The 27,367-nt window shown below is 37.9% G+C and overlaps 2 protein-coding genes across 2 annotated transcripts; both read right to left on the bottom strand.

Annotated features, from left to right (window-relative positions):
* Nucleotides 1–3,003: 3,003 nt before the first annotated feature.
* On the bottom strand, nucleotides 3,004–9,202 carry LOC139154114 (vomeronasal type-2 receptor 26-like). The gene is made up of 4 exons (XM_070728544.1): nucleotides 8,696–9,202; nucleotides 6,516–6,743; nucleotides 5,918–6,044; nucleotides 3,004–3,905 (listed from the first exon to the last, which is right to left on the bottom strand). Exons 1-4 carry the CDS (start codon nucleotides 9,200–9,202, stop codon nucleotides 3,004–3,006), a joined length of 1,764 nt encoding a protein of 587 aa, XP_070584645.1.
* Nucleotides 9,203–15,738: 6,536 nt separating this feature from the next.
* LOC139153676 (vomeronasal type-2 receptor 26-like) lies at nucleotides 15,739–25,991 on the bottom strand. Its single transcript, XM_070727934.1, has 4 exons — nucleotides 25,485–25,991; nucleotides 24,433–24,660; nucleotides 23,759–23,885; nucleotides 15,739–16,790 (listed from the first exon to the last, which is right to left on the bottom strand). Exons 1-4 carry the CDS (start codon nucleotides 25,989–25,991, stop codon nucleotides 15,889–15,891), a joined length of 1,764 nt encoding a protein of 587 aa, XP_070584035.1. The 3' UTR covers nucleotides 15,739–15,888.
* Between the last annotated feature and the right edge of the window lie 1,376 nt (nucleotides 25,992–27,367).

The following is a 27,367-nucleotide window of genomic DNA, read 5'->3' as shown; positions in this document are numbered from 1 at the left end:
AACCCTTTTTGCACCAGGGACCGGCTTTAAGCGATCAAGAGAGGAATGGGTGAATGAATGGACGGAGGGTGGGAAGGAAGGAAGGAAAGAGGGAAGGGACAGGAACAGAGGAAGGAAGCAAGGAAACTTATGAAAGGGGAGAGTAAGAGAGGAATGAGTGAAGGGAGGGAGGGAGGGAAGAAGGTGGGAAGGAGAAAGAAAAGAAGAAATAGAGGAAGGGAAGGTAAAAGAGAGAAAGAAAAAGAGCAAGGAAGAAAGAAAGAAAGAAAGAAAGAAAGAAAGAAAGAAAGAAAGAAAGGGGGAAGGGACAGGAACAGAGGAAGGAAGCAAGGAAACTTATGAAAGGGGAGAGTAAGAGAGGAATGAGTGAAGGGAGGGAGGGAAGAAGGTGGGAAGGAGAAAGAAAAGAAGAAATAGAGGAAGGGAAGGTAAAAGAGAGCAAGAAAAAGAGCAAGAAAGAAAGCTGCAAGCACCCCCCCCCCGAGCCCCCCAGGCCGGCTGCAACCTTTTAAACCACGCGCGCCGCTTCGCAGCTGTCTCCTGAAGCCGAACGCGGAAGTTAGCGTTTGGCTTCAGGAGACAGCTCCTTGGCGCTTGTATCTCGAATTTGGGCTTGTAAGTAGAACAAAAATATCTCTCCCCTCCCAGCTCTTATCTCGAGTTGCTCTTAAGTAGAGCAGCTCTTATGTCGGGGTTCCACTGTATTGACCTTTTCTGCTAGTACAGTTGAAGACAGTTTACTGCATATAAAACATCTTTAAATATATCAGAATGGATTTTGTAAACCTCAGGAGGAATCTGAAGTCTATGGGTACTGAGGGGATTCATACACATCATTTCAGTACATCAGAGTAGAGAGAATGAGAAAGAGTACTGCAGAAAGAATCAGACTTACTAATGCTGATAAAAGTTTCATATACAGGGAATCCCAAGTACCTGTTTTAATAGCTTTTCACTCAAACTTTTGTCCCAGAAATTTAAACAGAGTTATTTCTCATTCTCCCCCACCCCATTAGTCCTTCTTGCCAGTGGACTATGTTTTTATTCCTGTTGATTTTAAGACTTGAGTGCACTAAGAGGCACAAATTAGTTCTGTCTTATCTTCTTCACAAGTGTCACATTTCCTAACCCCAAGAGTGACATAAAAGCACAGATACTCTATTTTGCTAAGGGTGAATTTCAGCTGTTTCCCCACCCCCATTCAGGCTCTTATAGCCTTCAGGCATTGAGCAAGTACCTAAGCAGCATCATTTGCTAAGTGTTTCATTTATTTAACTCTGTGCAACTTACAAGGTTTAAAAAAATGGTGTGTGTGTGTGTGTGTGTCTGTGCGCACACACACACGTGCATGCACACAAACACACACATGCATAATAGCAGGTAGAATCTGCTATTGGTCCACCAACTTCCTCTAGCATGGTACTTCCCCATTGGGATCTCAAGCCAGGTCTTCAGGCTCTTACAGAAACTCTGAAAGTGGGAACATATTCCTTATTGAATGCGTGAACACCATGTCAAAAAATGTGATGATATTTAATGAATGTGTAAAAAACCCAAAACATTTTATATACAAAAACATATTAATTCAGAGGATTTTTAGAAATTAAACTAATGGGACTAATGGACAAACATCTGGAAAAAGCCATGGAACTTTGTTTTTATATAAGACAAAAGTAGGGTGCTCAACAAAGTAAAAGGCACAAGTCTCACTCTCTAAATAAGGGGTGTCAATCCAAGGCTTGGGGCCCAGATCCGGCCTCTGGGGTGCTTAGATCTGGCTCCATGGGGCCACCCTGGAAGCAGCAAAGGGCCGGCTTGTGGTGCCTCTGCCAGGGCTCTCCTGAGCTCTGGTTTTGCTGGCAGAAGGTTGCAGGAAAACTTTGCAGCTGAAAACGGAGCTTGGGAGCCCATTTTTTCTGGAAGAGTGCTCAGGCCACCACAGGTACCCCAAACGTGAATGAGATTGAACTGATCACATTCACCCTGGCCACCCCACAAGGACAAGCAGAATTCTGATGTGACCCTCAATGAAATTGAATTTGACATTTCTGCCCATGACCCTTTGAATATACATGTAATCCCCATTTAGCAATTCAATTAGGAAACATTGTCACTAGCAATGGGCGAATCCAACGGTGTTCGGGTTCAGCAAGTTCAGATGAACTTTACGCAAAATTCGGCCGAACCCGAACCCGAACCGAACCCAAACTCGAACCCGAATGGGGAATCCCAGCAAGAGATTCTGAGGGCAGAGCTTTGCCATCACGTATACCGGCAGGTTGCTAAGGACGCCAAGGTGATCACTTCCTGGATTCCATGGAACCTGCAACCTGCCAAAGCTCCGGCCCCGGAATCTCTTGCTGGGAGGGATTCCCCAGCTCCTTTAAAGGGAGGTCTTCACGTAAAAATAAACATTGTTATTTTTATGTGAAAGGACGCTGCAGCGGTGCTGCAAGCAAAGGGCGGTCCTTTCACGTAAAAATAAACATGTTGTGACATCAAAGCTCCGAACGCCGAGCACGACCCCGAACTTTGCCCAAAGTTTCAAAAAACTCAGTACTATGGAATTTATCCAATCAGAAGACATAAAATACAAGGATGCATGGATAACCAAAAGTCCCTTGTTCTTTGCTGTGGTCATTGTTCATTCATCATATTTCCTCTTGATACAACTGTCTTTAACAGTTAGCAGCCCAAAGGTTAAAACAGAACTCTTAGATTACAGTGGCCAATGTTCAAGATTGAAGCTGTTATAGCTAGATCATCTAGCTAAATATGCTTCAGAAAAGATGCTTAAAAGATAGGTTAATTTTTAAACAACTGATACAAAGAAGGATGCATACTTTCCCTTAGTTAAATCTTAGAATATTTGGAAAATGGAGAAACATTATATAAATCAGGATCTCATATATTGAATATGAATATGGCTATTCTATATTGTTTAGAAATGTAAAAATCTAGATTAAAAACTTTTGACTGAGGATGACAGAAAGTGATTATTTATCACTCTTTTTTTCTCATTAATTGTTCCTTGATGTTCAGGTTTGGCCAAAACAAAATGATGTAGCATTTGGGGAAAAAGATGCAGCCCAAAAGCCCAGCACCTGAAGCAAAGATAGAAAAGATCTCCACAGCTACCACATATTTCCCTTTGGAACTCAGGTATGCTGGGACAAAGGTCAGCCAAACACTGCAAAATACCAACATGCTGAAGGTGATGAACTTGGCTTCATTGAAACTGTCTGGTAACTTCCTGGCAAGAAAAGCTGTGATGAAGTTGATAAGAGCCAGGAAACCCATATAGCCAAGGACACAATAAAACATGGTCACGGAGCCTTCATTACATTGCAGGATAATTTGTTCAATAACTGTGATCATATCCACATCTGGGAATGGAGGAGCCCTTACTAGCCATAAAATACAGAGGCTTGCTTGGATCAGGGAGCAGGAAACAATGATAGAATTAGATATTTTTTTCCCTACCCACTTCCTCATCCTAGATCCTGGTTTGGTGGCCATAAAAGCTAGAACCACTGTGATGGTTTTTGCCAAGACAGAAGAAACAGCCACTGAAAAGACTATACCAAAAATAGTTTGTCGGAATAGACAGTTAAATCTTCCTGGTTGACCAATGAAGAGTAGTGCCGAAAGGAAACAGAGCAGTAGAGCAATGAGTAGTGTATAGGAGATGTCCCGGTTGTTGGCTATGACAATGGGAGTGTTGTGGTGCCTCATAAATACTCCAAGCACAAGAACAGTGGACAAAGAAAAAGCAAATGAAAGACAGGCTAAACTGATCCCTAATGGTTCTTCATAAGTCAAGAAAGTAATAGTTTTGGGAATACAAAAATCATGTTTCTTGTTTGGATAGAATTTGTCTTTGCATCTAGAGCATTCATTTCTATCTGAAAAAAAAAAGACTTGATATGTTATCCTCATATATGTTCCACATTTCTGCATTTGCATTATTGTTTCAGTATATGTTTTTCTCATTTAATATATATTTTTATCAATGAATAATCTTTATGATATTTCAAATTTAGCTTTTAGAGAAGGATTTTATATTGCTGATTTTGTATTTTTCTTATGCTGTAAGCTGCCCTAAGTCCCCTGGAGTAGGGCAGCCTAGAAATCCAAATAATAATAATAATAATTTTTATAAAATAATATGAGTGTTAATATTCCTGTTAAATATAATTTGCACACAAGTTTTATTTATTTTATTTAATAGTATTTTATATTTATTTCATTAAATTTTTTTAAATCATCTGTCTATCTGTCTTTCTGTTATCTTTCATGTATCTGTCATCTTTATAAATGAAATTAAAGAACTATGGTCCTGGTAAATCATGAAAAATATTTTCCTTTAATTTCTCTATGGTAATATGAATTTTATCTGATTGACTAGGACATATAGTATATGCATCATCAATGTATTATCTGGATAAAATAAAGTAACTTGTATTAAATATTATCTGTACATTTAATTTAAAACAGTTTTTCTGATGAATAGCTATAAGGAAAAATGCCTCAAATTTGATCAATATTTTACATAATTTTAGAGGGAAAGCTACACATGCCCAGTGTTGGTAAGCTAAGAAGAGAAGGTTTCTTTCTCTTCTTAATAAATATTTGTGGAATCTTCAGTTAATCAAACCACCAATGGATAAGTCGGCTATAAAAACTATTTGCCTTGGAATGGCCTCTGCATGAGGCAAAATAAAAATGAAGTTGCTTCCTCCCATATTTGGGAATACTAGGGTGATTTTGACAGAAATCAACCATATATATGTGTGTGTATGCACGTGCGTGTGTGTATGTGCGCACAACATATTTTGATTTTCACAAGTATCGGTATGTAGGTTTTGGCATATTTGAGTCTTTTCCCATGTAGAATCCTGGTGATGTTTTGATGAGGTCCCACTCTTCAGGCTGGTGCTTTGTGCTTGGGCGAACAAAGCAAGGTCTGAGCTGCCGTCCCTCTATAAATACTGATGGGTGGGTGTAGAATACTGACTCGCTGCTGCAAGTGGGTTGGTTGGCTGTGTTGAAACATCCTGATTTGTTGGTGGGTTATCACCTTGAGTAATTGTTACATTTGATGCATGCAGATTAGTTGATGTTTGCAGATTAGAGGTGACATCCTGAGTAGTTGTTGCAGTTGATGCCTGCGGAGTATTCAGCTGTTTTGTAATGTATGTCTGTGGTGTAATATCCCAGGTTTTGGTTTGTAGCCTGGCTATGTGTTTATGGAATGCGTCAGTTTGCTTTCTGTGTGTATTGGACTGAGGTGTAGTAGTTGGAGATGCCACCGTGTTTGGCTTCTGGGTGGTGGTTGTATTTTGTCTGTGGAGTGGGTATGGGTTTGGATCTGGTGAGGGCGAGGGTTATTGGTGGTGGCTTCCTGTGTTGTTCTAGGTCTGGTGTCAGTTTTAATGGCTGGGATTCATTTGTTGATTTTGTTTGCTGGAAAGTAGTCCTAATCAACAAACAAATCCCAGCACACCAAAAACTAGAAGAGGAGCTGGCTATGGGGCATGTGCCCATAGATAGGGCTCTGCATGATATCTCTGGCACAAGTGCCATAGATTTGCCATCCTGTCTCTATACCATTTCAGACAAATGGTTGTCCAATTTAGCCAATATCATCATCATCATCATCATCATCACCATCATCATCATATCATCATCATAATCAATAATTAATATTTGACTCTGCCACAAAGACTAAATAATTAATTTCTAAGTTTAGACAACTTCCCCACATTTTAGAGTGAACCCCATGTTGATTTAAAAAACATTATTTAATAGATTTGTATGCCGCCCCTCTCCGAAGACTTGGAGCAGAGTCTTCATGTAACATGTAATTAATTGTATGGATTTAGAAAACAATGAGGAGTAAATGAATATCTCTTACCATTTTCAGTTGACACCCTCCCTTCTGCGCATGGAATGCAATCATAACAGCAAAATGGCTCTCCCTCCTTCATCTTTTTGCTGAACCCAGGATAACAGCTCTCATTGCAGACAGAAATGGGTATCACCTGGTAATTAAAGATGAAACTTATATATCTGGAAGCTTTTGGTCTAGTGTATATATTTGAGATGATATAAATATGGCATGGGCATCTTTACAGTTTAGGGGTAGAAATAATAGTTTGGAAAATATTTTTATATTGCCTAAACAGCAGTATGAAGCTCAGTTAAATATACTTGTATTTAGATTAAACAGATGCATTCATAAGTTCTTATAATAATATTATTATATAACAATATTGTTATACTTACATTACATTACTATATTATTATATCATGAAACACGATGCCTCACTAACTTTCACCTAAAAAAAAATTAACGGTCAATTTTATACATAATGCAATATACTGTAGGTCAAAAGTTTCTTATGTAGAACTAACTTTATGTAAGAATTTCCTTTTGTCCAATATGATAAAATTACATCTCAAATTAGAGAATGCCTGTTTATTCAGAATCAAGGACAATAATTAAATCCTACCTGGTTAAACCAGCTAGGCCATGTAATCAACTCATCATTGATGGTTAATATTTTATTTGGAGGAGCTGAATGGTCCACATTTCCAACTTTCACATGAAGAAATGAATTGTTCATAAAAGTCATCAAGTTCATAATATCAAATCCAGCTGCTACTATCCCATTCTGATCAAAGGTGATCTGTTCCCCAGCACTATTGTTAAAAGCAACACTTCTCAAAAAATATTGGAACTAATTTGAAAATAAAAAAAATGCAAGAATTTGGTATTACAGACTCCATGCTGATAGAGAACTGAAATGCAGATATTTAGTGACAGTTTGCTTTCTCACTGTATTGCAATTAAAGAGCAGAAGCAGTCAAGAATATGAATTAAAATAATTTGTTTATTTAAGACAGGGCTATTAGGACACAGACCTTTCAAACTTCAGGGCATAAAATGTTCCAAAGGACAGTGATGTGCCGGTGTCTGGAGGCTGCTGGGGCCTGGATGGGTGCCAACAGACTCAAACTCAACCCTGATAAGACGGAGTGGCTGTGGGTTTTGCCTCCCAAGGACAATCCGACCTGTCCGTCCATCACCCTGGGGGGGGGAATTATTGACGCCCTCGGAGAGGGTCCGCAACTTGGGCGTCCTCCTCGATCCACAGCTCACACTAGAGAACCATCTCTCAGCTGTGGCGAGGGGGGCGTTTGCCCAAGTTCGCCTGGTGCACCAGGTGCGGCCCTATCTGGACCGGGACTCACTGCTCACAGTCACTCATGCCCTCATCACCTCGAGTTTCGACTACTGTAATGTTCTCTACATGGGGCTACCTTTGAAAAGTGTTCAGAAACTTCAGATTGTGCAGAATGCAGCTGCGAGAGCAGTCATGGGCTTCCCTAGGTATGCCCATGTTACTCCAACACTACGCAGTCTGCATTGGTTGCTGATCAATTTCCGGTCACAATTCAAAGTGTTGGTTATTACCTTTAAAGCCCTTCATGGCATTGCACCAGAATATATCCGGGACCGCCTCCTGCCGCACGAATCCCAGTGACCGATTAGGTCCCACAGAGTGGGCCTTCTCCGGGTCCCGTCAACTAAACAATGTCGGTTGGCGGGCCCCAGGGGAAGAGCCTTCTCTGTGGCAGCCCCGACTCTCTGGAACGAGCTCCCCCCAGAGATTAGAACTGCCCCTACCCTCCTTGCCTTTCGTAAACTCCTTAAAACCCACCTTTGTCATCAGGCATGGGGGAATTGAAATATCTCCCCTGGGCCTATACAATTTATATATGGTATGCTTGTGTGTATGTCTGCTTAATAATGGGTTTTTTAAAATATTTTAAATTGTAAATTTATTAGATTTGTTATAAACTGTTTTTTTAATTGTGTTGTGAGCCGCCCCGAGTCTACGGAGAGGGGCGGCATACAAATCTAATAAACATAAACATAAACATTAAAAAAGGCAATATTCCTAGTTTCCATAAGATAGCAATATTTAGAGGAGGAACTAGTAGTATTCCCACCCTATGTGACCTGGTACGATGAATAGATGTCCTCAGGGAAAGGTGATCCTGCAGATAATTTGACCCTGGCCTGTACCATATAGAGTTTTAAAACTGATGAACAACACTTTGAATTGCAACTGGAAAGAAACTGGAAGCCAGTCTTAAATGATTAATCCTTAAGGATCTTAGTACTGTACTCTCCATCAAGATTCTTAGAGCCCTAAATAGCTGCTCAGCACCACCACAGTACCATTTGTCTGGTTATGGGTGGAAATTCTAAATAGGATCATCAATTTTTGGTGAGAATAAGATAGAGTTAATAGAATTGTTTTGAACCATTTCTACAATCTCTTGCTTAATGGGAAGAATATAAAAAACAAACTAGACTGTTTCTGACTTTTATGATTATAAAAATGTAGAAAAACAGAAATATTTCCCTGTGAAATTCATGAGGGATGCAAAATAAGCTTTCTAAAGTTACAAGTTGTTTTAAATAGGAGGACCCACTATCAACATATAATAGGCATGCAGTAATGAATAATTAAGTCAGAGAAAATCAATAATTAAAGAACTACACCATTCTTATTGAAGAAGCATGTCTTTTCCCAATACCAGGACATGGGAAATAGTCTAAACACAGATTAAAGGCAGCTATCATATTTACTAATAGTACTTTTTCTGCTGAGGATATTACCTGCCAGAAGTCTTGATAATGAATGTTTCTTTCTAGTCTATCCACCATTGATCTCTCAGTATTTCTAGAGGATGAAAGATCATGTAAAGCATGAGCTATGGCATGAACAGCATTATAGACACTGTAACTGTGTCCAGTCATATCCATTTGAAAAAGGGTCCTAGAAAGGCTTTCCAAATCCTCTGTACCACTGCAAATATTCTCAGGCACATCACTCATAACATTTGGGAATACACAATCAAAGGCTTCTTGCCAGAACTGTCTGATAAATCCATCTTCCTTCGTGGTGAAGGGATTTTGTTTCCCAGCAAATGATCTGAACTTTGGTAGAGCAGTGGAATGCATTGTGAAGAAAAGGGCACCTTCAATTATTTTTATATCCCAAGCACGTTGAAAAGAGATTAAACTGAACTCTATCTGTGCTGTCATTATCCATACAATACCTTTTGGTTTGCTTCTAACCACTTCTATATTAGGAACATACTGTATCCATAACAAATAATTCATAGCAAAGGATTCTCCATTGAAAACCAATACATTGGTATTACCACCCATTACATGATCATAGATTTTTGCCCCCTGCTGTAGCAAGTTATCAAATTTAGTGAAATCAGTAACTTTGGGGGCTTGTTGAATGAAAGAAACACAAATCTCATTTTTGGACAACAGAGGAACAATTGTTTCTACAAATTTTTCTCCCTGGTCATTGTCCATGATAAGGATCCCAATCCATGTCCAATTAAAATGCAGGAGTAGTGAAAGAATCCCATTATGCTGAAGTTCTTCTGGGGGAACCATCTGATAAAAGAAAAGGCCTGGAGTTTTATCATTCATTATTGGAGCAGAGCCATAAATGAGCTAGAGAGAAACAGGAAAAGAAGAGCAGTATCTAGGTTAGATTTTCAAGTTATAAAAAAATGTATATTGAATTAATAATTATAAAAATATAATAATAATTTATGAGAATCCAGACCGAGATGGAAATTCTAGAAAGGAATTCATTGTCTTCTTGATATGAGAATTCCCTTGAGATAGTGGTTCTGGAAAGTCTAATAGCATGGAAAATGTTGTAAGTCTGTTGAATGGCATTCAGTGATGCTCCAGATCTGGAGGAATTACTGATATTAATTTATATAAACTGAGGAGTAGATTCTTGGTAATTGCACTTCATATTTTCAAATATCAAAATAGGATATATAATCCTTGCTTGCCCACATGCAAAACCCAATAGTTTTGACTACATGCACAAAAGAATCAGTAAATGTCTAGGTGCATAACCAATCACAGTGCAGTCTACACAGCCCATGGATAAACAACTATGCCATATCTCAAAAACATTTCAGAAAAACAAAGAATTTACTGCAATTGACATTTCCATAAAGCACAAGGCAGCAAAATATATTCAGCACTTTGTAAACATAACCAAAGACTTTTAGTTACAAAAGATAAAGCATTCATTTGGAATATCTAATTTAAAGGCTAGCTTATGACTGGAATAATTTGATTTTATTGTGTAGGACAAAGATGTATAAGATTTATAAAAACATACCCAATGAAATTCAAATGGCAGTTATGCCAAGGCATCGTGAAATTTCTTTAATTTTGGAACGGAGATGATTTCAACTGGGAAGTGATACACATTTTATATTTTATTTTATTTTTATTTTATTGTTTTGTCAAGTACAAGTATTATTTTGTCAGAACTATTTACTATTTGAATATATTTAAATCTGAAAAACAAAACTGCATTGCAAAAGTATGACAGTATAAGTAGCACTACATTTGTATGCAAGGTTGCCCAATCTATCTGTGGGAGTTTAAAAATTATTAGTCATTAACAGTCAATGAACATCTAAATTATTTACTTGAATAGACTATACATAACACTAAAAAAACAAAGGACAATTAGAAAAGTGGAACACCAAAAGTAAAATGATCTTTACGTACAAGAATGTCCAACCTACCTGTGGAATCTTATAGATATCCAAGAGAGTTGCCACATGAAGGGAGATTTCAGCATCCAGTCCTCCAATAACAGCTATGATTTTATTATGGATGTTACATAAATAGTTGGGGACCAGTCTCTCAGTTGCTGATAAAAGCAGCATGGTGGCCTGATAAGTCCTTTGAGCAATGTCATAGCTGTCGTAAATATGGAAACCCAGGGTGAGATTGGGTAAGATTTGTAGGTTTTCATTGATCTCCTTTACTGCAAAAGCCAAAGTCAAGATGTGCTGGTAATTCTTAGGAATTCCACTACAATTGAATTGCATTACACATTAGAAGGACATTCTAAAGGTTTATATATTCTAACATAGTGTAATATGCCGCTCCTTTCTATAACAAGTAATCCTATCCTTCTGACATGATAAAACTGAGCTATGAGGATGAAGACAAGTGCAATTGTATAGGCATAAAGAATTCAATTTCGTCAGAATACAGATATTTATGCAATAAAGTTGTGCAAATAATTTCAGATATAAAAACAAGGAATGTCTGGAATCTGCATACAGTAGAACCCCTGCTCACTTCTGATCATGATCAATTCAGTTCCAACTCCTGCAGCTTATTACCCCTTTTATGCCATTTCCAAAATCAGGTTCTGGTCATGGCCAAATTGATTTGTGACCAAAGTTATGGAATGAATTATGAATGACCAGATGTTCCACTGTATATAATGTGGCTTTCAAAAAGGTAGACAGTCTTCTGCTAAAGAGCTTGGCTTGTAAAGCACTTTTAGAAAAGAGCCTTACAGGGTTCTTTAGCTAAAGAGATAAAGAGCATGTAGACACTCTGTATTGTTAGTTGTAGTAGAAGATCTTGCAGTGTGTTTGAAGGAGCCATTGCTTTATTAAATACAAGACAACTTAATATATTTTATTTAGGAGGACTATGTAGTAAAATGAAGAAGAGTGTAATCAACCTTCCCGAAACTATCTCCCCACAATATCACCCGGGCAATGTGGCAACGACTGAAAATCATACTGGTAGGTGTGCAATGCCAGCTCTTTGGATATACTCAGTGTAAGACGTTTGCTTTAAAAACTTCATTCTTTTCCACAGTATAAATTGCTTGCTTGATAAATGAAAATGCTATCTTTTGCATCTCTTTAATTTTACCTCAACTATTATTTTCTGATGGAAATTCTATAATTTATTTTGGCAGTCATAATTGTAGGAAAAATATAAAGAAATAATTACATTCCTTACACAAACTGTCCATGCAATACTGGTGGGGGTTGACCTTCAAAAATGATTTTTTCAGAGACTGGATGAAGTTGAGATGAAATTCCACCAACCATAAGGTCTCCTGGATGATGGTACTTGTGATATGGAGGATATGGATGAAGGATGCTGCACCTGTAAGTCATGCATACAACATGGGGACTCAGCATTAACATTAAGACCAGTAAAATTGCCCTCTCCATTACAAGGGCAAATTTAGTATTAAATTAAATTTCAAATAACTTCTGTCATTCCTAAATCATTCCTAAAACCATTAGCAGTTTTTGAATTAACACATTCAGATTCTTTATGTCTGAATCTTGATTTAACCAAGATCAGACGTGAGGAATCTTTTTCCATTCATAAGCATGCCATGTTTCTCTTCAGCTAGAAATAATCTTGACATTTTAAGAAAAATGTGGGTAGGAACATGCTATGTCAATATTTTTTCTTAGTCTTTCTAATTAGCACTGAAATTCAATGGCATTTTGAGAAATAGCACATTTAATAATAGTATTTCAGATGTACAAACAAGAAGGTAATTATTAAGCCAAAGTTTCATTCCCTAGAGAAGATCTGAAGAAATTGTTTTTTTGGAGTCAACTATTCTATTATTCCTATCCTTTTAAGGTGTTGGGCAAGAATCATGAATGGGAATATTTGAGTGATTGAGTTACACATTTATATTTAAGGAAAGATTGATGATAGCAATGTGAAGTTTCTGAAAGAAGCTCTAATTAATTTAGGAAGCATGAGACAATGTCAAAAGAAATAAAAAGATTTATTAAAAGTGACATCTCGGGAAGACTCAGATACAGCCAGAACTGAATTCGACCCAGCTGCACGTCATCTTGACCCTATTTCCCCTTTTCTCTATGGGCCTCTCCAGAGGTTCTGTCAGGAACTTTGGGAGCCTGGCTCATTCCCAGTCCCACATACAATTCCCTTTTCCCAGCTCAATCAGCGGTTTTCTATTTTCCTGGGTGTTTGGATAGGTTGAATTTAACTTCTGCAGCTTTAGGAGTTAACTTCACCAGCACTTAGCCTTTCCTGCTTCAGACCCTGGAGTGTTCATGTCAGCTTTGATGTCTAGGGAGGGGATGCACCTCTGTTGTACTGTTTCGCAGTAACCTCTAGCAGAATCTTTGCCTGATTTTCTATCCAACTTCCACCCTCCAGTTGTTGGGGGATGGCTGGAGAGTGCAGGACACAGGTAGCCTTGTTGATTTAGAAGTTCTGGCTGATTGTGAAGTTTACAAAAGATGCTCTAATTAATTCAGGAGCCATGACACAGAGTCACAAAGAAATATAAGGATTTATTAAAAGTGACATCTCTGGAAGACTTGGATGCAGTCAGAACTGAATTCGACCCTGTTGCATGTTATCTTGACCCTATTTCCTATCTTGTCATTAGCCATGTTATAAATCACATTGTCCACTTAATCATGCTGGCTGGTTATGACCCACACACCCCTCCTTCTGACCAAGGCAGCCTAGGACACAATCAGTAAAAGAGACATTTGTGGAATGCATTTTCAGTTAGGAAAATAGCCTTTCTCCATTATTCCCCTCTTCTTTTAATGGCAACTGTGCAAGTTGACATTTAGCTTCTCATTTCCCGAAGATGACCTACATAAAGCAAAAACAATTTGAGTATAGATACAGAATCTAGGGAATCAATCCCTCCCTGCCCCCCATCATATTTGGATTTTGCTCATGAAATTTGACTATAAGATGATCAGTGTGGATGTTCCTCCTCTTTACCCAAGATGCCTCTGATAAGGGGTAACTCTTTCACTTGATTAAATATTGAAGCTCTCTCTGGTATAACCTCAAATTGGTGATTCATTGCATCTCACAATGGGCTTGGCCCCCAATGAACATGGGGCCCAGAGGCTCACAGGGTAGTGGCCTCAGGACCAATCTGACTATAGATTTTAGGAGGCTACTATGGAATACCAGGTGTATCTTTCCTAGCAGTCTAGCGAATTACAATGGACTCATAAACTTTGACCCCAGTTTCTTACTAGGGAGCTTTAACCTTCAATACTTTTATTGAGCTAATTTTTTTTCTCCAATTGGAATGGTCATTGGGACGCTCAATGTTTGTCTGCTGGTTTCTTATAAGTTTGTGATGCTTTAGCCAGCACCTTCCTGACATTCTCCAAGGCTACTTTTAGCATTGATATCCAATTGGCAAGTTTCTAACATAGAGAAACACAGAGAAGATAGCTGAGTGTTCACTTTCCTATTAAAAACACTTCCCTCCTGGACCTTATTTAACCCTTGAACATATTTAAATGTCTCAATCCTGTCCCCACTTTCCCTTCTGTCCTCCAGACTATACAGATTGAGTTCATTAAGTCTTTCCTGATACGTTTTATGCTTAAGACCTTCCACCATTCTTGTAGCCCATCTTTGGACCCGTTCAATTTTGTCAATATCTTTTTGTAGGTGAGGTCTCCAGAACTGAACACAGTATTCCAAATGTGGTCTCACCAGTGCTCTATTCAGCATGAGCACAATCTCCCTCTTCCTGCTTGTTATATCTCTAGCTATGCAGCTAAGCATTCTACTTGCTTTTCCTATTGCCTGACCGCACTGTTCACCCATTTTGAGACTGTCAGAAATCACTACCCCTAAATCCTTCTCTTCTGAAGTTTTTGCTAACACAGAACTGCCAATGCAATACTCAGATTGAGGATTCCTTTTCCCCAAGTGCATTATTTTACATTTGGAGACATTAAACTGCAGTTTCCATTGCTTTGACCATTTATCTAGTAAAGCTAAATCATTTACCATATTACAGATGCCTCCAGGAATATCAACCCTATTGCACACTTTAGAGTCATCGGCAAATATGACGAACCTATGGCATATGTGCCACAGATGGCACACAAAACCATATCTGAGGGTAGGTGAGACATTGCTCTATGTCATCTCTAGCGCACATGTGTATGCAGGCCAGCTGATTTTCAGCCTTCTAGAAAGTGGGGCCATTTTCACCTTCTCCAGTCTTCAGGAAAGCCTCTGGAGTCTGTGGAGGATGAAAAATGGACTCAACAGGCCAAACCAGAAGTTCAGAAACAAGTCTTGGGTCCAATTTTTACCAGTCACAGGTTTTGCAGGATTTCCTGAAGCCTGGGGAAGGCAAAAATGACCTCTCTCCATCCTCTGGAAGGCAAAAAATCAGCCGGAATCCATTTTTTGCCATCCACAGGCTCTGGAGGCTTCAGGGAGCCTTGTATGCATGCATATCATGGGGTGGAAGTGCAGGGGGGTTGTGCGCACATGCATGGGGGGAGATCACTGCATTATGGGTGTGGACATGCACATGCTATCACGTACCTGGGAGAAAATGGTTTGCCATTACTGCTCTATGCAATAGCCATGTTGCTGTACTTCATAGTTGATCATTACTGAATTAGTAAAAATTATATGTTAGATCCAGAATTTAAACCATTTGCAACTCCTTTGCACTTCTCAATAAACATCATGGCATCTATTGTTAACAAATACTTTTTTCACAGTTCTCCTATTCAAATAGCCCATCAAACTGAGGTATGATCTTCTGGTTACTAACGGATCATTGAATATATTAGACCATTTATCCAGTAGTCTCATTCAAAGTTTACTAAAACATGTATCCCTCTCAGCAATTGGTTTCTGACAAATTCCAGAAAGGTGATACATGATTCTATACTAACAATATAGTCATTGAAATTCCTTCTTATCGGTAGATAAGTAATAATGGGACAAAAAGTTATTGTTCTACAGAAAAGATACTTTAAACAAAACATCAAGAACAGATAAAAACATTGGATGCATCATTCTCCTTTAATTAAATGTTAGAATATTTAGAAAATGCAGAAAAATTATATAAATCAATATCTGAAAGACAGTTTATGAATCTAAGAATGTATAAGAATGAAAGAGAATGAAAGAGAATAAAAGAATGATTATATTAATCAATCCTTTTTTCTCATTAATTGTTCCCTGTTGTTTAGGTCAGGTCGAAACACAATGATATAACATTTGGGGAAAAAGATACAACTCAAAAGTCCAGCACTAGATGTCAAGATGGAAAAGATTTCCACAGCTACCATATATTTCCCTTTGGAGCTGAGGTATGCCGGGACAAAGGACAACCAAACACTACAAAAAACCAACATGCTAAAGGTGATGAATTTGGCTTCATTGAAACTGTCAGGCAATTTCCTGGCAAGAAAAGCTGTAGTGAAGCTGACAAGAGCTAGGAAACCCATGTAGCCAAGGACACAATAAAACATGGTCACAGAGCCTTCATTACATTTCAGGATAATTTCTTCAGTAATTGAAAACATATCAACATCTGGAAATGGAGGAGCAAATATTAACCAGAGAGTACAAATGCCTGCTTGGATCAGAGAACAGGAAACAATAATGCAATTAGTTAATTTTTTCCCCACCCATTTCCTCATCTTGGATCCTGGTTTGGTGGCCATGAAAGCAAGAACCACGGTGATGGTCTTTGCCAAGACTGAAGAAACAGCTACCGAGAAGACCACTCCAAAAGTTGTTTGTCTTAGGAGACAGGTAAATTTTCCTGGTTTGCCAATAAATAGCAGTGCTGAAAGGAAGCAGAGCAGGAGGGCAATAAGAAGAGTATAAGTCAGGTCCCGGTTGTTGGCTACCACAATGGGAGTGTCATGGTGCCTTATAAATGTTCCAAGCACAAGAACAGTAGTCAAAGAAAAATAATGTGCAAGACAGGCTAAACTAATTCCCAATGGTTCTTTGTAGGTCAAAAAACTAATACTTTTGGGAATACAAAAATTGTGTTTCTTGTTTGGATAGAATTTGTCTTCACATCTGGAACATTCATTTCTGTCTGAAAAAGAAGAAATGTTTCTCAAGAGTTATTCTGTATAGTTATCCAAGTTTGTATAATAACAAAATTAATTTATAATTATAATTATATCATCTTCAAGTCCAGTAATCTGTGTAAAATTAAGATTATCAAAATATCCTTTAAATGTAATCATCACACTAGTTTTGTAGTATTCTCATAAAATAGGGAATCTAATCATTCTGGTTCAATATCTGGGAATAAGTCAGATCTTTCCCACTTTTTTGAAGCCCTGCAGTATCCTGTGTCTCTCATATGCTGGAGAAAATGATTCCAAAGTTCCATCTGAAATTTTCTTTAACTGCCTTTTGCCTTGCCAGATTTTGATAATCAAGGGGAAGAGGTCACTTTATTTGCCAACATATCCATCTTATAAGTTGCTGTTTTAGACTCGTTTGCCTGTTTTAGATAGAACAGTCTTTTCCCTTTCAGACTTTCTGATGCCCTTGAAGACATACATGTACCTCTTCCATGTGCTGTGTGAGGTGGGGATCATAAAATTCATAGTGGAAATGGAGAGTGAGTCTAATGAGAGAGGTACTATGGCAGAATGTCTAATAGACCCTTAGTGGAAAGAGAGGAGAGGAGACAGTCCATTACAGAAGAAATTACAGTTTATACCTAAATACAGAAGATATAAATGGATATTTAAGAGCCTGGATGGCACAGTGGTTAGAGTGCAGTACTGCAAGCTACTTCTGCTGACCACCAGCTGCCAACATTTTCTCATGTTGCTTTTGACCTTTCCCCAACTAAACTCAGATTGTGTCCCCTTGTTCTTTTGTTCATATGAAATACAGTTATCCCTCGATTTTCGCAAGAGGGGGGGAGAGGGGAAGGGAGAGAGAGAGAGAGAGAGAGAGAGAGAGAGAGAAATGATAGAAAAAAGGGGAGAAAAAAGAGAAATGAGAAAATGATTGAGGCAGAGAATGACAGGAAACAGAGAGAAAGAGAGAGAGAAGTGACTCTTGATTGAAAGCATACAGTATGGTAAAAGCACTTAAATAATAACAGAGAAAAAATCTCCCAGCCCTCACCTGTTTTTGGAAATGGTTCAAGGGTTCACACACACACACACACACACACACACACACACACACACACACACACAGGCAGGGGTGGAGATTTATTTACATATTCATTCATTCATTCATTCATTCATTCATTCATTCATTCATTCATTCATCCATTCATTATTCTATGTCGCTCAGTCCCAACACTTTAAACCCATAAATTACCATTTCCCATTCCCTTAATTACCATTCCCCCTTCCCATTACCTGTACTACTCGCCATTGAATAAGACACTTAGTCATCCTGATATTTATAAACATAATTATTTATTAACATTTTTTTTTTGGTTTTTTATTTGCAAAAATTATTAACATAACTAAGGATCTTCTTCAATAACTAAGGATCTTCTTCAATAACTAAGGATCTTCTTCAATAACTAAGGATCTTCTTCAATCAGGCACTTCTGCAATGGACGCTGAAGGTGATGGCGTGACAGACCTCTTGGTTTTCGTGATGAACATAGTTATGGGTAGTTGTTGGCACAGTTTCTTTTTCTGGGCTAACATGATTCTGTATGGTGCAACGATGTTGTCAAGGGAGGCCTTAAAGTGTATAGAATGAGTCATGTTGGGGTCCCAAAGTTCAACAATCTGTTGGAGATGTGCAGCACTTTTGTGCACTTCTGCAAGCCATTCAAGCATTAGGCCAACCTCTTCTTCTTCCTCAGCTTGTTCAGCTTCCTCTTCTTCCTCTTCTTCACTCGCTGACCTGGTCAGATCCTCCAGGTCTTTGTCTATCAAGCAACCCATGGACTTCATCGGGTGTCATGTCACTGAAGCCTTCTCCACCCAGTACCTGTGCCAGCTTCACAGATTTCTGGACTGCAGCATGTTGAATTTCTTTGGGAGCAAATCCCTTGTAATCATGCACCACTTCTGGCCACAATTTCTTCCAGCAGACATTCATTGTCTGTGTCTTCATATCCATTAAGGCATTCTGAATGTTCTTCAGACACGATGAGATCGTGTACTGATGCCAGTAGCCCTTCAATGTGAAGTTTTCATCAGCGTCCATTATTTCCATGAGGCTTCCAAGGGAATTGCGCGTGCACAGTGCCTTAAATGCGTAGATAACCCTTGATCCATTGGCTGAATAAGCGATGTGGTGTTTGGTGGCAATAATTTGACTTGTACCCTATCATGTTCATGCGCCAGGTCATCATGGCCTCCAGCATTGTCCATTAGGAGAAGCACTTTGAAATTGAGTCCTTTGCCAGCAAATACTGTAATCTTTCACCTGTGGGATAAAGCACTGATGAAACCAGTCCTGTGTGAGGGCTTTTGTAATCCATGCCTTAGGATTATGCATCCAGTACACTGGCAAGGCATTCTTATTTCTGTTCTTTAGGGCCCTGGGATTTCGGGACTTATAAATGAGCCCTGGCTTGATCATGAAGCTGGTTGCCTTTCCACACATGATCAAAGTAACCCGATCCTTCTGGGACTTAAAACCAGGAGCTTTGGCTTCATCTTGCATTAAGAAAGTGTACGATGGCATCCTCTTCCAGAACAGGCCTGTTTTGTCCATGTTGAACACCTGTTCTGGAAGGTAGGCCCCTTCTTCAATTATCTCTTTAAATGTGCCATGGACGTACTGCTCGGCTGCACCTGTATCCACTGAGGCAGCTTCTCAATGCAATGACACACTCCTCAGGCCATAGCGCCATTGAATTTTATCAAACCATCCATTACTTGCTGTGAATGTGGATGGGGTCGGAGAAGCAGTGGATGTTGATGGCTGGGGGTCTTCTAAGTCATCAGCACCTTCATCAACATCTTCTTTTCCCTCATCTGCATCGCCTCCTTCTTTGTTCGCCAGATGGGTGTAGAGTTGTTGTGCCTTTGTCTGTATTGTATTGGTATCCAATGCAATGCTCTTCTTACGGCAGTCTTGTACCCACACGGACAAAGCAGCTTCCATTTTCATAAGCCGTTTATTTCTAGGCGTCACCATCCTTTTTGCTGCCTTGTTGAATGTTATCATAGCTGTTTGCCTTATCTTCTTTTCACCTTTCCAAATGTATTGCACACTCGATTCATTGATTCCATAATGCCACCCAACGTCTGCATATGAGCGACCCCCTTTTAGCATATCCAAAAGTTCAATCTTCTCCTTAATTGTCAGCATCTTCCTGCTCTTTTTACTGTCGCAGCCTCTGCTCCGTGTGCAATGTTTAGGAGGCATCTTGGGTATGTCTTCCAATAAGTTTTAATACGTAGTTGTAAAAGTACTGTACTAATGCATGCCGGGATAACACCACTGATTGGCTGAGATTTTGGGCCATCAGCAATGACGGGCGAAATTTTTGCGGTGACAATGCTGATTGGCCAAGATTTTGGCCAATCAGGAAGGGCAAATGAAAGTTTGGTGATGACGTATGATGTCATCGGGCGGGAAAAACCATAGTATAGAAAAAAACCCAGTATTTTTAATTAATATTTTTTGAAAAACCGTGGTATAGTATAGCCGTTTCGCGAAGTTTGAACCTGGAAAAATTGAGGGATCACTATAGTTTCAATTTTGTCTCCTGCAATAGCATCAGGTGACAATAGTTTTAAAATGCTATCTCTTATTTTCCCCTCTTCCTATAGGAAACTGATAGTTTTCATTTCTTGGGAGAACTAATTATTGTTTTGTGATTCTGAGTTTTAAATGTTAAAATTATACATGAACATCATATCACAATGCATTGATTTGAGTATAACAAAATAAAGGAGCTCAAGATTCTCTGTGTTTGTCCTGAGCAGAATTTCTATCTGAAAATTCCATAAAATGAGATTTATTTTGGTGTGGAGAGAGGTTGTGAAAAGGACTGAATTTTAAAAGAGACTGGATCAGGCATGGGGGCTGCAGAGAAAAAGTTTCCTCCAAATTCAAACAATGCATTGTTTGAATGTACTACCAGACTCTGTGGTTTCTTTTACAAATTTTAACCTTAGGCTGTCTACAGTCCACTTAACCTCATTCCTAAGAGATCTGTAGGGCCATGCCTACTTTCCCTGTCCTACTGTCCTATTGTCCAAATTTACCTATACATATTTTGCTTTTGTTTATGTTTATACTATACCCGTTATCTGGTACACATGATGACAAATAAAATAAATAAATAAATAAATAAATAAATAAATAAATAAATAAAAGAAGATGCAGTTGGGCAGCAAGTCAGCATGTAGGTGAGTCCTCCATTCTAAGTGTTCCACCTTTTGTAACTTGGAGATAGTCTTAAAGCAGGGTTGTCAAGCTCAAGGCTAAAGGGGTACAGAAGTACCCCATCTGGCCTGTGGGGCATAGTTCCCTCTAAGCTGAGCAGTGAGCAATCGCTCACTTAAAAATCATCATCAACTCAGAGTTTTCCAAACCTGCCCAGAAGCCGAGAGGGAAGGAGAGAGAGAGGAAGAGAGGAAGAGAGAGAAACAGATAGAAAAAAGAGAGGAAGAAAAAGAGAAAGAAAAAGAATGGGAGTAAGGAAGAGAGAAAGAAAATCAAAATGTAGTTTGAAACTAGCTCAACTATTTAAGTGGCATTTTGATATTGATAGAGTTGCCCTATTATGAGCTCACTGTTATAGACACACAGCACAGTATTTTATTTTGAAATTCTCTGAGGCAAAACAGGGTGGGTTTTTTATGTTTGTTTGTTTATTCATTCATTTATTCATTTATTCATTTATTCATTTATTCATTTATTCATTTATTCATTTATTCATTTATTCATTTATTCATTTATTCATTCATTCATTCATTTATTCATTCATTCATTTATTTATTATTTCTGTGCCTCCCAGTCCCGAAGGGACTGCCGCTCAGACACTATACTTTTCCGCCCACCCACCCAAAATATTAGAGGGAACACTGCTGTGGGGTACTTAGATCTGGCCTGTGGGGCCACACTTGAAACAGTGAAGGATTAGCCTGTGGCACTTCTGCCAGTAAAAACAGGCTTCGTTTTCCAAAGAAAATATTTGTGGCAGCTGAAAACAGAGCTCTGGAGCCTGTTTTTGCAGGCAGAGCACTCGGTCCATCAGAGACACCTCCAACAGGAGAGATATTGTGCTACCCATGCCCACCCTGGCCACACCCACCCCATCCATCCCAAGGTCAAACACAACCCTGATATGGTCCTCAATGAAATTGAGTTTGACACCCCTATCTTAAAGAATTGGAAAATAAATCTGGAAGTTAAGGCCTCTATACTTTCCCTAGTTTGCTTTACAGATCAGGAGATCTGAAATTTATGAAATCAAGATGAATAATATCCTGCTATAATTTTGCTTGAAATTTGTTGCAAGTTTTATAGGAAGATCAGTGTACTTTAATTCTCTATTAGAGAGATTTCTAGAAAGGTTTGATAATTTCTATGTGAATCATTTCTAGTATTCAAGTCCAGCCATTACTCTTGCAATAGCAAAATTTTGTGCCAATGCAATGATAATAAGGAAAAAACAGTTAAAGAACTGTAGATTCTTATTCGTATTAATAGTTTGCTTAGTTATTTTCTAATAATTTCTAGACAAAATATATTTTAATGTATTAATTTTTAAAAATTAATAATCAGAGTATTATTGTAGTAGATTGTTTAGAGTGTACAATATTTCATTTATTTTATAATTGTTAATATATAACCTTACCCATTTCTCTTTGATCCTGATTGTATTTACTGTTTTTTTATTTCTCATTTTATTATTTAATGTTGCTGGTTGTAAATATATTTAGTTTTCAGATTACATTCCAGATCTACTGGACAGTTATTTTCACAATATTAATTGCATATGAATATAATTATATTGTGGAAGATGTGGAAAAATGATCTAAAATAGGTTCAGAGATTAATACACAATTGCAGTGATGGTTTATAAAACTTGGATGACAGCCCATAATGTGTAAATGAAAAGTTGGTAATTTAATTTAGTTGTGATTATTATTATCCTCATTGAAAATTAATGATAATTTTAATTGAATATTCCCAAGAGCTAAAATGATGAACCCACATATCTTGTGCATATTATAGAGGCTCATGCCACATTCAATTTTATCAAAATTTATTCCTTTCTTTCTTTATGGAAAAAAACCAGGAAGTGATAAATATAGAAACATAGAAACATAGAAGTCTGACGGCAGAAAAAGACCTCATGGTCCATCTAGTCTGCCCTTATACTATTTTCTGTATTTTATCTTAAGATGGATATATGTTTATCCCAGGCATGTTTAAATTCAGTTACTGTGGATTTATCTACCACGTCTGCTGGAAGTTTGTTCCAAGGATCTACTACTCTTTCAGTAAAATAATATTTTCTTATGTTGCTTTTGATCTTTCCCCCAACTAACTTCAGATTGTGTCCCCTTGTTCTTGTGTTCACTTTCCTATTAAAAACACTTCCCTCCTGGACCTTATTTAACCCTTTAATATATTTAAATGTTTCAATCATGTTCCCCCTTTTCCTTCTGTCCTCCAGACTATACAGATTGAGTTCATTAAGTCTTTCCTGATACATTTTATGCTTAAGACCTTCCACCATTCTTGTAGCCCGTCTTTGGACCCGTTCAATTTTGTCAATATCTTTTTGTAGGTGAGGTCTCCAGAACTGAACACAGTATTCCAAATGTGGTCTCACCAGCATTCTATATAGCGGGATCATAATCTCCCTCTTCCTGCTTGTTATACCTCTAGCTATGCAGCCAAGCATCCTACTTGCTTTCCCTACCGCCTGACTGCACTGTTCACCCATTTTGAGACTGTCAGAAATCACTACCCCTAAATCCTTTTCTTCTGAAGTATTTGCTAACACAGAACTGCCAATACAATACTCAGATTGAGGATTCCTTTTCCCCAAGTGCATTATTTTACATTTGGAAACATTTGGAAATAAATATCTTTTACCTTTCTTAGTCGAAACCATCCCTTCTGGGCATATCTGGCAGTCATAACAGCAAAATGGCTCTCCTTCTTTCACCTTTTTCCTGGACCCAGGATAACAGCTGTCACTACAGACAGAAATGGGTACAACCTGGAAATTAAAGAGGAGACATACACATGGATGCTTTTTTCCCCCAATGTCCACATTTGAAATAATTAAAGCATATCATAGGCATCATCCCAGATTAGGGATGGAAATAATCATTTTGCCTTTTTTGCAGCTGCTTCAAACTGTCGACTCATCTTTAATCTGTGATCTACCAGTATACCCAGATCCTTCTCACCTGTGCTGCTGCTCATACACATTCCTCCCATTCTATATGTGTATATGAATATACTTGTTTGCAGATTGAACAAGTGCAATCATCAGTTGGGCAAAGACAAAAAAGTCTTTGGGCATAAGTGGGCTGGGAATGAAACATCACTGTCTTATTGTTACATCATGAAATATTATGTCTCACAAACTAACACCTACAACTGTTAAATATTTATTTCACAGATATTCACCTATGATAGTGAGACCGAGAAGGTGCTTAAATGAAAACTTATATAAGAATTTCCTTTTGTCCAATAATATGAATTTACATATCAAATTAAAAAAGCATTATTCAGAATCAAATACATTAATTAAATCCTACCTGGTTAAACCAGCTGTGCCATGTAATCAGCTCATCATTGATGGTAAATATTTTATCTGGAGATGCGGAATGATCCACATTTCCAACTTTTATGTGAAGAAATGAATTGTTTGGGAAAGCTACCAAGTTTAGAATATCAAATCCAGTTGCTACAATCCCATTCTGATCAAAGGATATTGGTTCTCCAGCACCATTGTTAAAAGCAACATTTCTCAGAAAATAGTGGAACTAAATTGAAAGTAAAAATGCAAATAAGAGCTGAGGTGGCACAGTGGTTAGAGTCTAGTACTGCAGCCTATTTCAGCTGACTACTAGCTGCAGTTCGGCAGTTCAAATCACACTGGCTCAAGGTTGACTCTGCCTTCCATCCTCCCGAGGTTAGTAAAATAAGGACCCGGATTGTTGGGGACAATATGCAGACTCTGCAAACTGCTTACAGGGGGCTGTAAAAAGCACTATGAAATGGTATATAAGTGCTATTGCTATTTGGAAAGACTAAATTACCAGTCTCCGTGTTGATAATTTTCATAATAGAAAAGATTTAATTGTATTCTAGGTCCTTTCACCTACCTCATTACATTAAAATTGAAGAGAAAATAGAATCAAGGATGTCAATTATAAGGATTAGTAGGAGAGCCCAAATAATTTTTGTTCAAAAATGAGACAGAGCTAAGGGCTATGATTAATACCCTCCTGATTTTGCTTAACAGAAAAATGTTTACCAGACTAAAGTGATTCTGACTTCTAGATCAGAGAATCATAAAGACACATAGAAAAACAGATATATTTTCAAAAATCATTGCAATTAGAAAATAAGCTTTTTAAAATTCCATAAAATTATGAATTAATTATAATTCAGAAGAATAGTCCCAAAATAATTCAGTAGAAAATATCATATGCTAATCAATTCTTAAGATAGAGGAAGTTATAAAGTTCAGCATGATGAAGGAAGCATAGGTTTATTTTTTTTAATTGTAAAACATTGGACTTAAGTCAAAATAGAATATCAGGATTCCCATCAATCATAGTATTTTTCCTAATGAGGATATTACCTTCCAGAAGTCTTGACTATGAATTTTCCTTCCTACTCTACCCAACATCGGTCTCTCAGTATTTCTAGAGGACAAAGCATGCAAAGCATGAGCTATGACATGAACAGCATTGTAGATGCTGTAGCTGTGGCCAGTCATATCCATTTCAAAAAGAGTCCCTGGAAGGCTCTCCAAATTCTCTTTACCATTGCAAATATTCTCTTCTACATCACTCATAGTTGTATCCAAGAATACACAGTCAAAGACTTCTTGCCAGAACTGTCTGATAAACGTATCTTTATTTGTGCGGAAGGGGTTTTGTTTTCTAGCAAATGATCTAAAGTCTAGTAGAGCAGTGGAATGCATTGTGAAGGAAAGGGCACCATCAATTATTTTGAGATCCCAAGTACGTTGAATGGGGATTAAACTGAACTCCATCTGTGCTGTTGTAATCCAAACAATACTTTTTAGTTTATTTTTCACGTCTACTATTTTTGGAATATACTGAAGCCATAACAAATTTCCCATTGCAAAAGATTCTCCATTATAAACCACCACATTTGTCTTATTACCCATGATAACATCATAGATTTTTGCTGCCTGATCAAACATGCCATCAAGTCTATCAAAATTAGTTGCTTTGGGCAATCGGTGAATGATAGGAACACAAACCCCATATTTGGACAACAGAGGAACTAATGTTTCTACAAATTTTTCTCCCTGGTCATTGTCCATGATAAGGATTGCAATCCATGTCCAATTAAAATGCAGGAGTAGTGAGAGAATCCCTTTATGCTGAAGGTCTTCTGGGGGAGCCATCTGATAAAAGGAAAGGCCTGGAGTTTTATCATTCATTATTGGAGCAGAGCCATAAATGAGCTAGAGAGAAACAGGAAAAGGACATAAGAGCAGCATCTAGAAAACATTTTCAAGTGTTCAGACAATCATCATATAATATATTTAATTAATAATCCTTATACCAACCCTTTTACAGAGCCTTGCCTGCCTTGTTGACATGAAAATTCTCTGAATTTCTATTCCTGGAATTTGTAAGTGTAGAAGACATAACTGCATGAAATGGATGTCCATGTGCTGCCTCTATGTTGGTTGAGGCAGGCAGGATTCCATTGAGTACCATTTGTTGGGGGTCAAAGGAATGGGAGGGTTTTGCCTTCTCTTTGTGCTCAAGATCCCCATGTACAATTAGTGGGCCACTGTGTGATACAGAATGCTGGACTCAATGGGCTTTGGCCTGATTCAGCATGGCTCTTCTTATGTTCTTATGCATGGAAGATGTTGAATGTTTGTTGATTGCCATTTAGTGACACTCCAGATCTGGAGGAATTATTGATAGGAATACATCTAAAACCAAGCAGGAGATTTATAGGTTTTGGACAACTGCTGTTGCATATTTTCTAAATATCAGAAAAAGGATATACTGTTACAATCCTTGTTTGTACACATGCACAGGTATAGCTGGTAGTTTTGTCTATATACAGATAGACAAAGGGATTTGTATATTGATTTAAAAAAAATTAAGTATAAATTTGTATGGGGAATCAAAACAGTTAAGTTGGTTTTTGCGATATCTTGCTATATAAGAATAAAAAATAATAATTTCATAAATAAATGAAGATGAACCTATAAGATTAAAATAACTACAAACCACAGAGAGGAAAGAAGCTCTGTCATACATTGAAAACATTTTAGAAACAATCAAAAGTTTACTAAAACCTTCTGGCATCTCTGTAGCTCAGAAGATAACAATATATTTTCAAAGCCTCCTATGTATTCTCAAAGATTCTTTAGCTGAGAAGACAAATAATCTTTTCACAACATATAATGTAAGGACTAGCCTATGAATATATGTAATAAAGATTTGATCTGATTGATTTGACTTGACC

This window comes from Erythrolamprus reginae, chromosome Z (genome assembly GCF_031021105.1).
Source record: "Erythrolamprus reginae isolate rEryReg1 chromosome Z, rEryReg1.hap1, whole genome shotgun sequence".
Taxonomy (NCBI): Eukaryota; Metazoa; Chordata; class Lepidosauria; order Squamata; family Dipsadidae; genus Erythrolamprus; species Erythrolamprus reginae.
This window is presented reverse-complemented; position numbering and strand designations above follow the sequence as displayed.

Coding starts and splice junctions, on each gene's coding strand:
- LOC139154114 (XM_070728544.1), bottom strand. CDS start 9,202: ATGAATTATTTGTTATGGATACAGTATGTTCCTAATATAGAAGTGGTT. Junction 6,744..8,695: donor ATTATCAAGACTTCTGGCAG/GTAATATCCTCA, acceptor TTTTCAAATTAG/TTCCAATATTTTTTGAGAAG. Junction 6,045..6,515: donor GGCCTAGCTGGTTTAACCAG/GTAGGATTTAAT, acceptor TTTAATTACCAG/GTGATACCCATTTCTGTCTG.
- LOC139153676 (XM_070727934.1), bottom strand. CDS start 25,991: ATGGGAAATTTGTTATGGCTTCAGTATATTCCAAAAATAGTAGACGTG. Junction 23,886..24,432: donor GGCACAGCTGGTTTAACCAG/GTAGGATTTAAT, acceptor TTTAATTTCCAG/GTTGTACCCATTTCTGTCTG. Junction 16,791..23,758: donor GATGGTTTCGACTAAGAAAG/GTAAAAGATATT, acceptor CTTCTTTTTCAG/ACAGAAATGAATGTTCCAGA.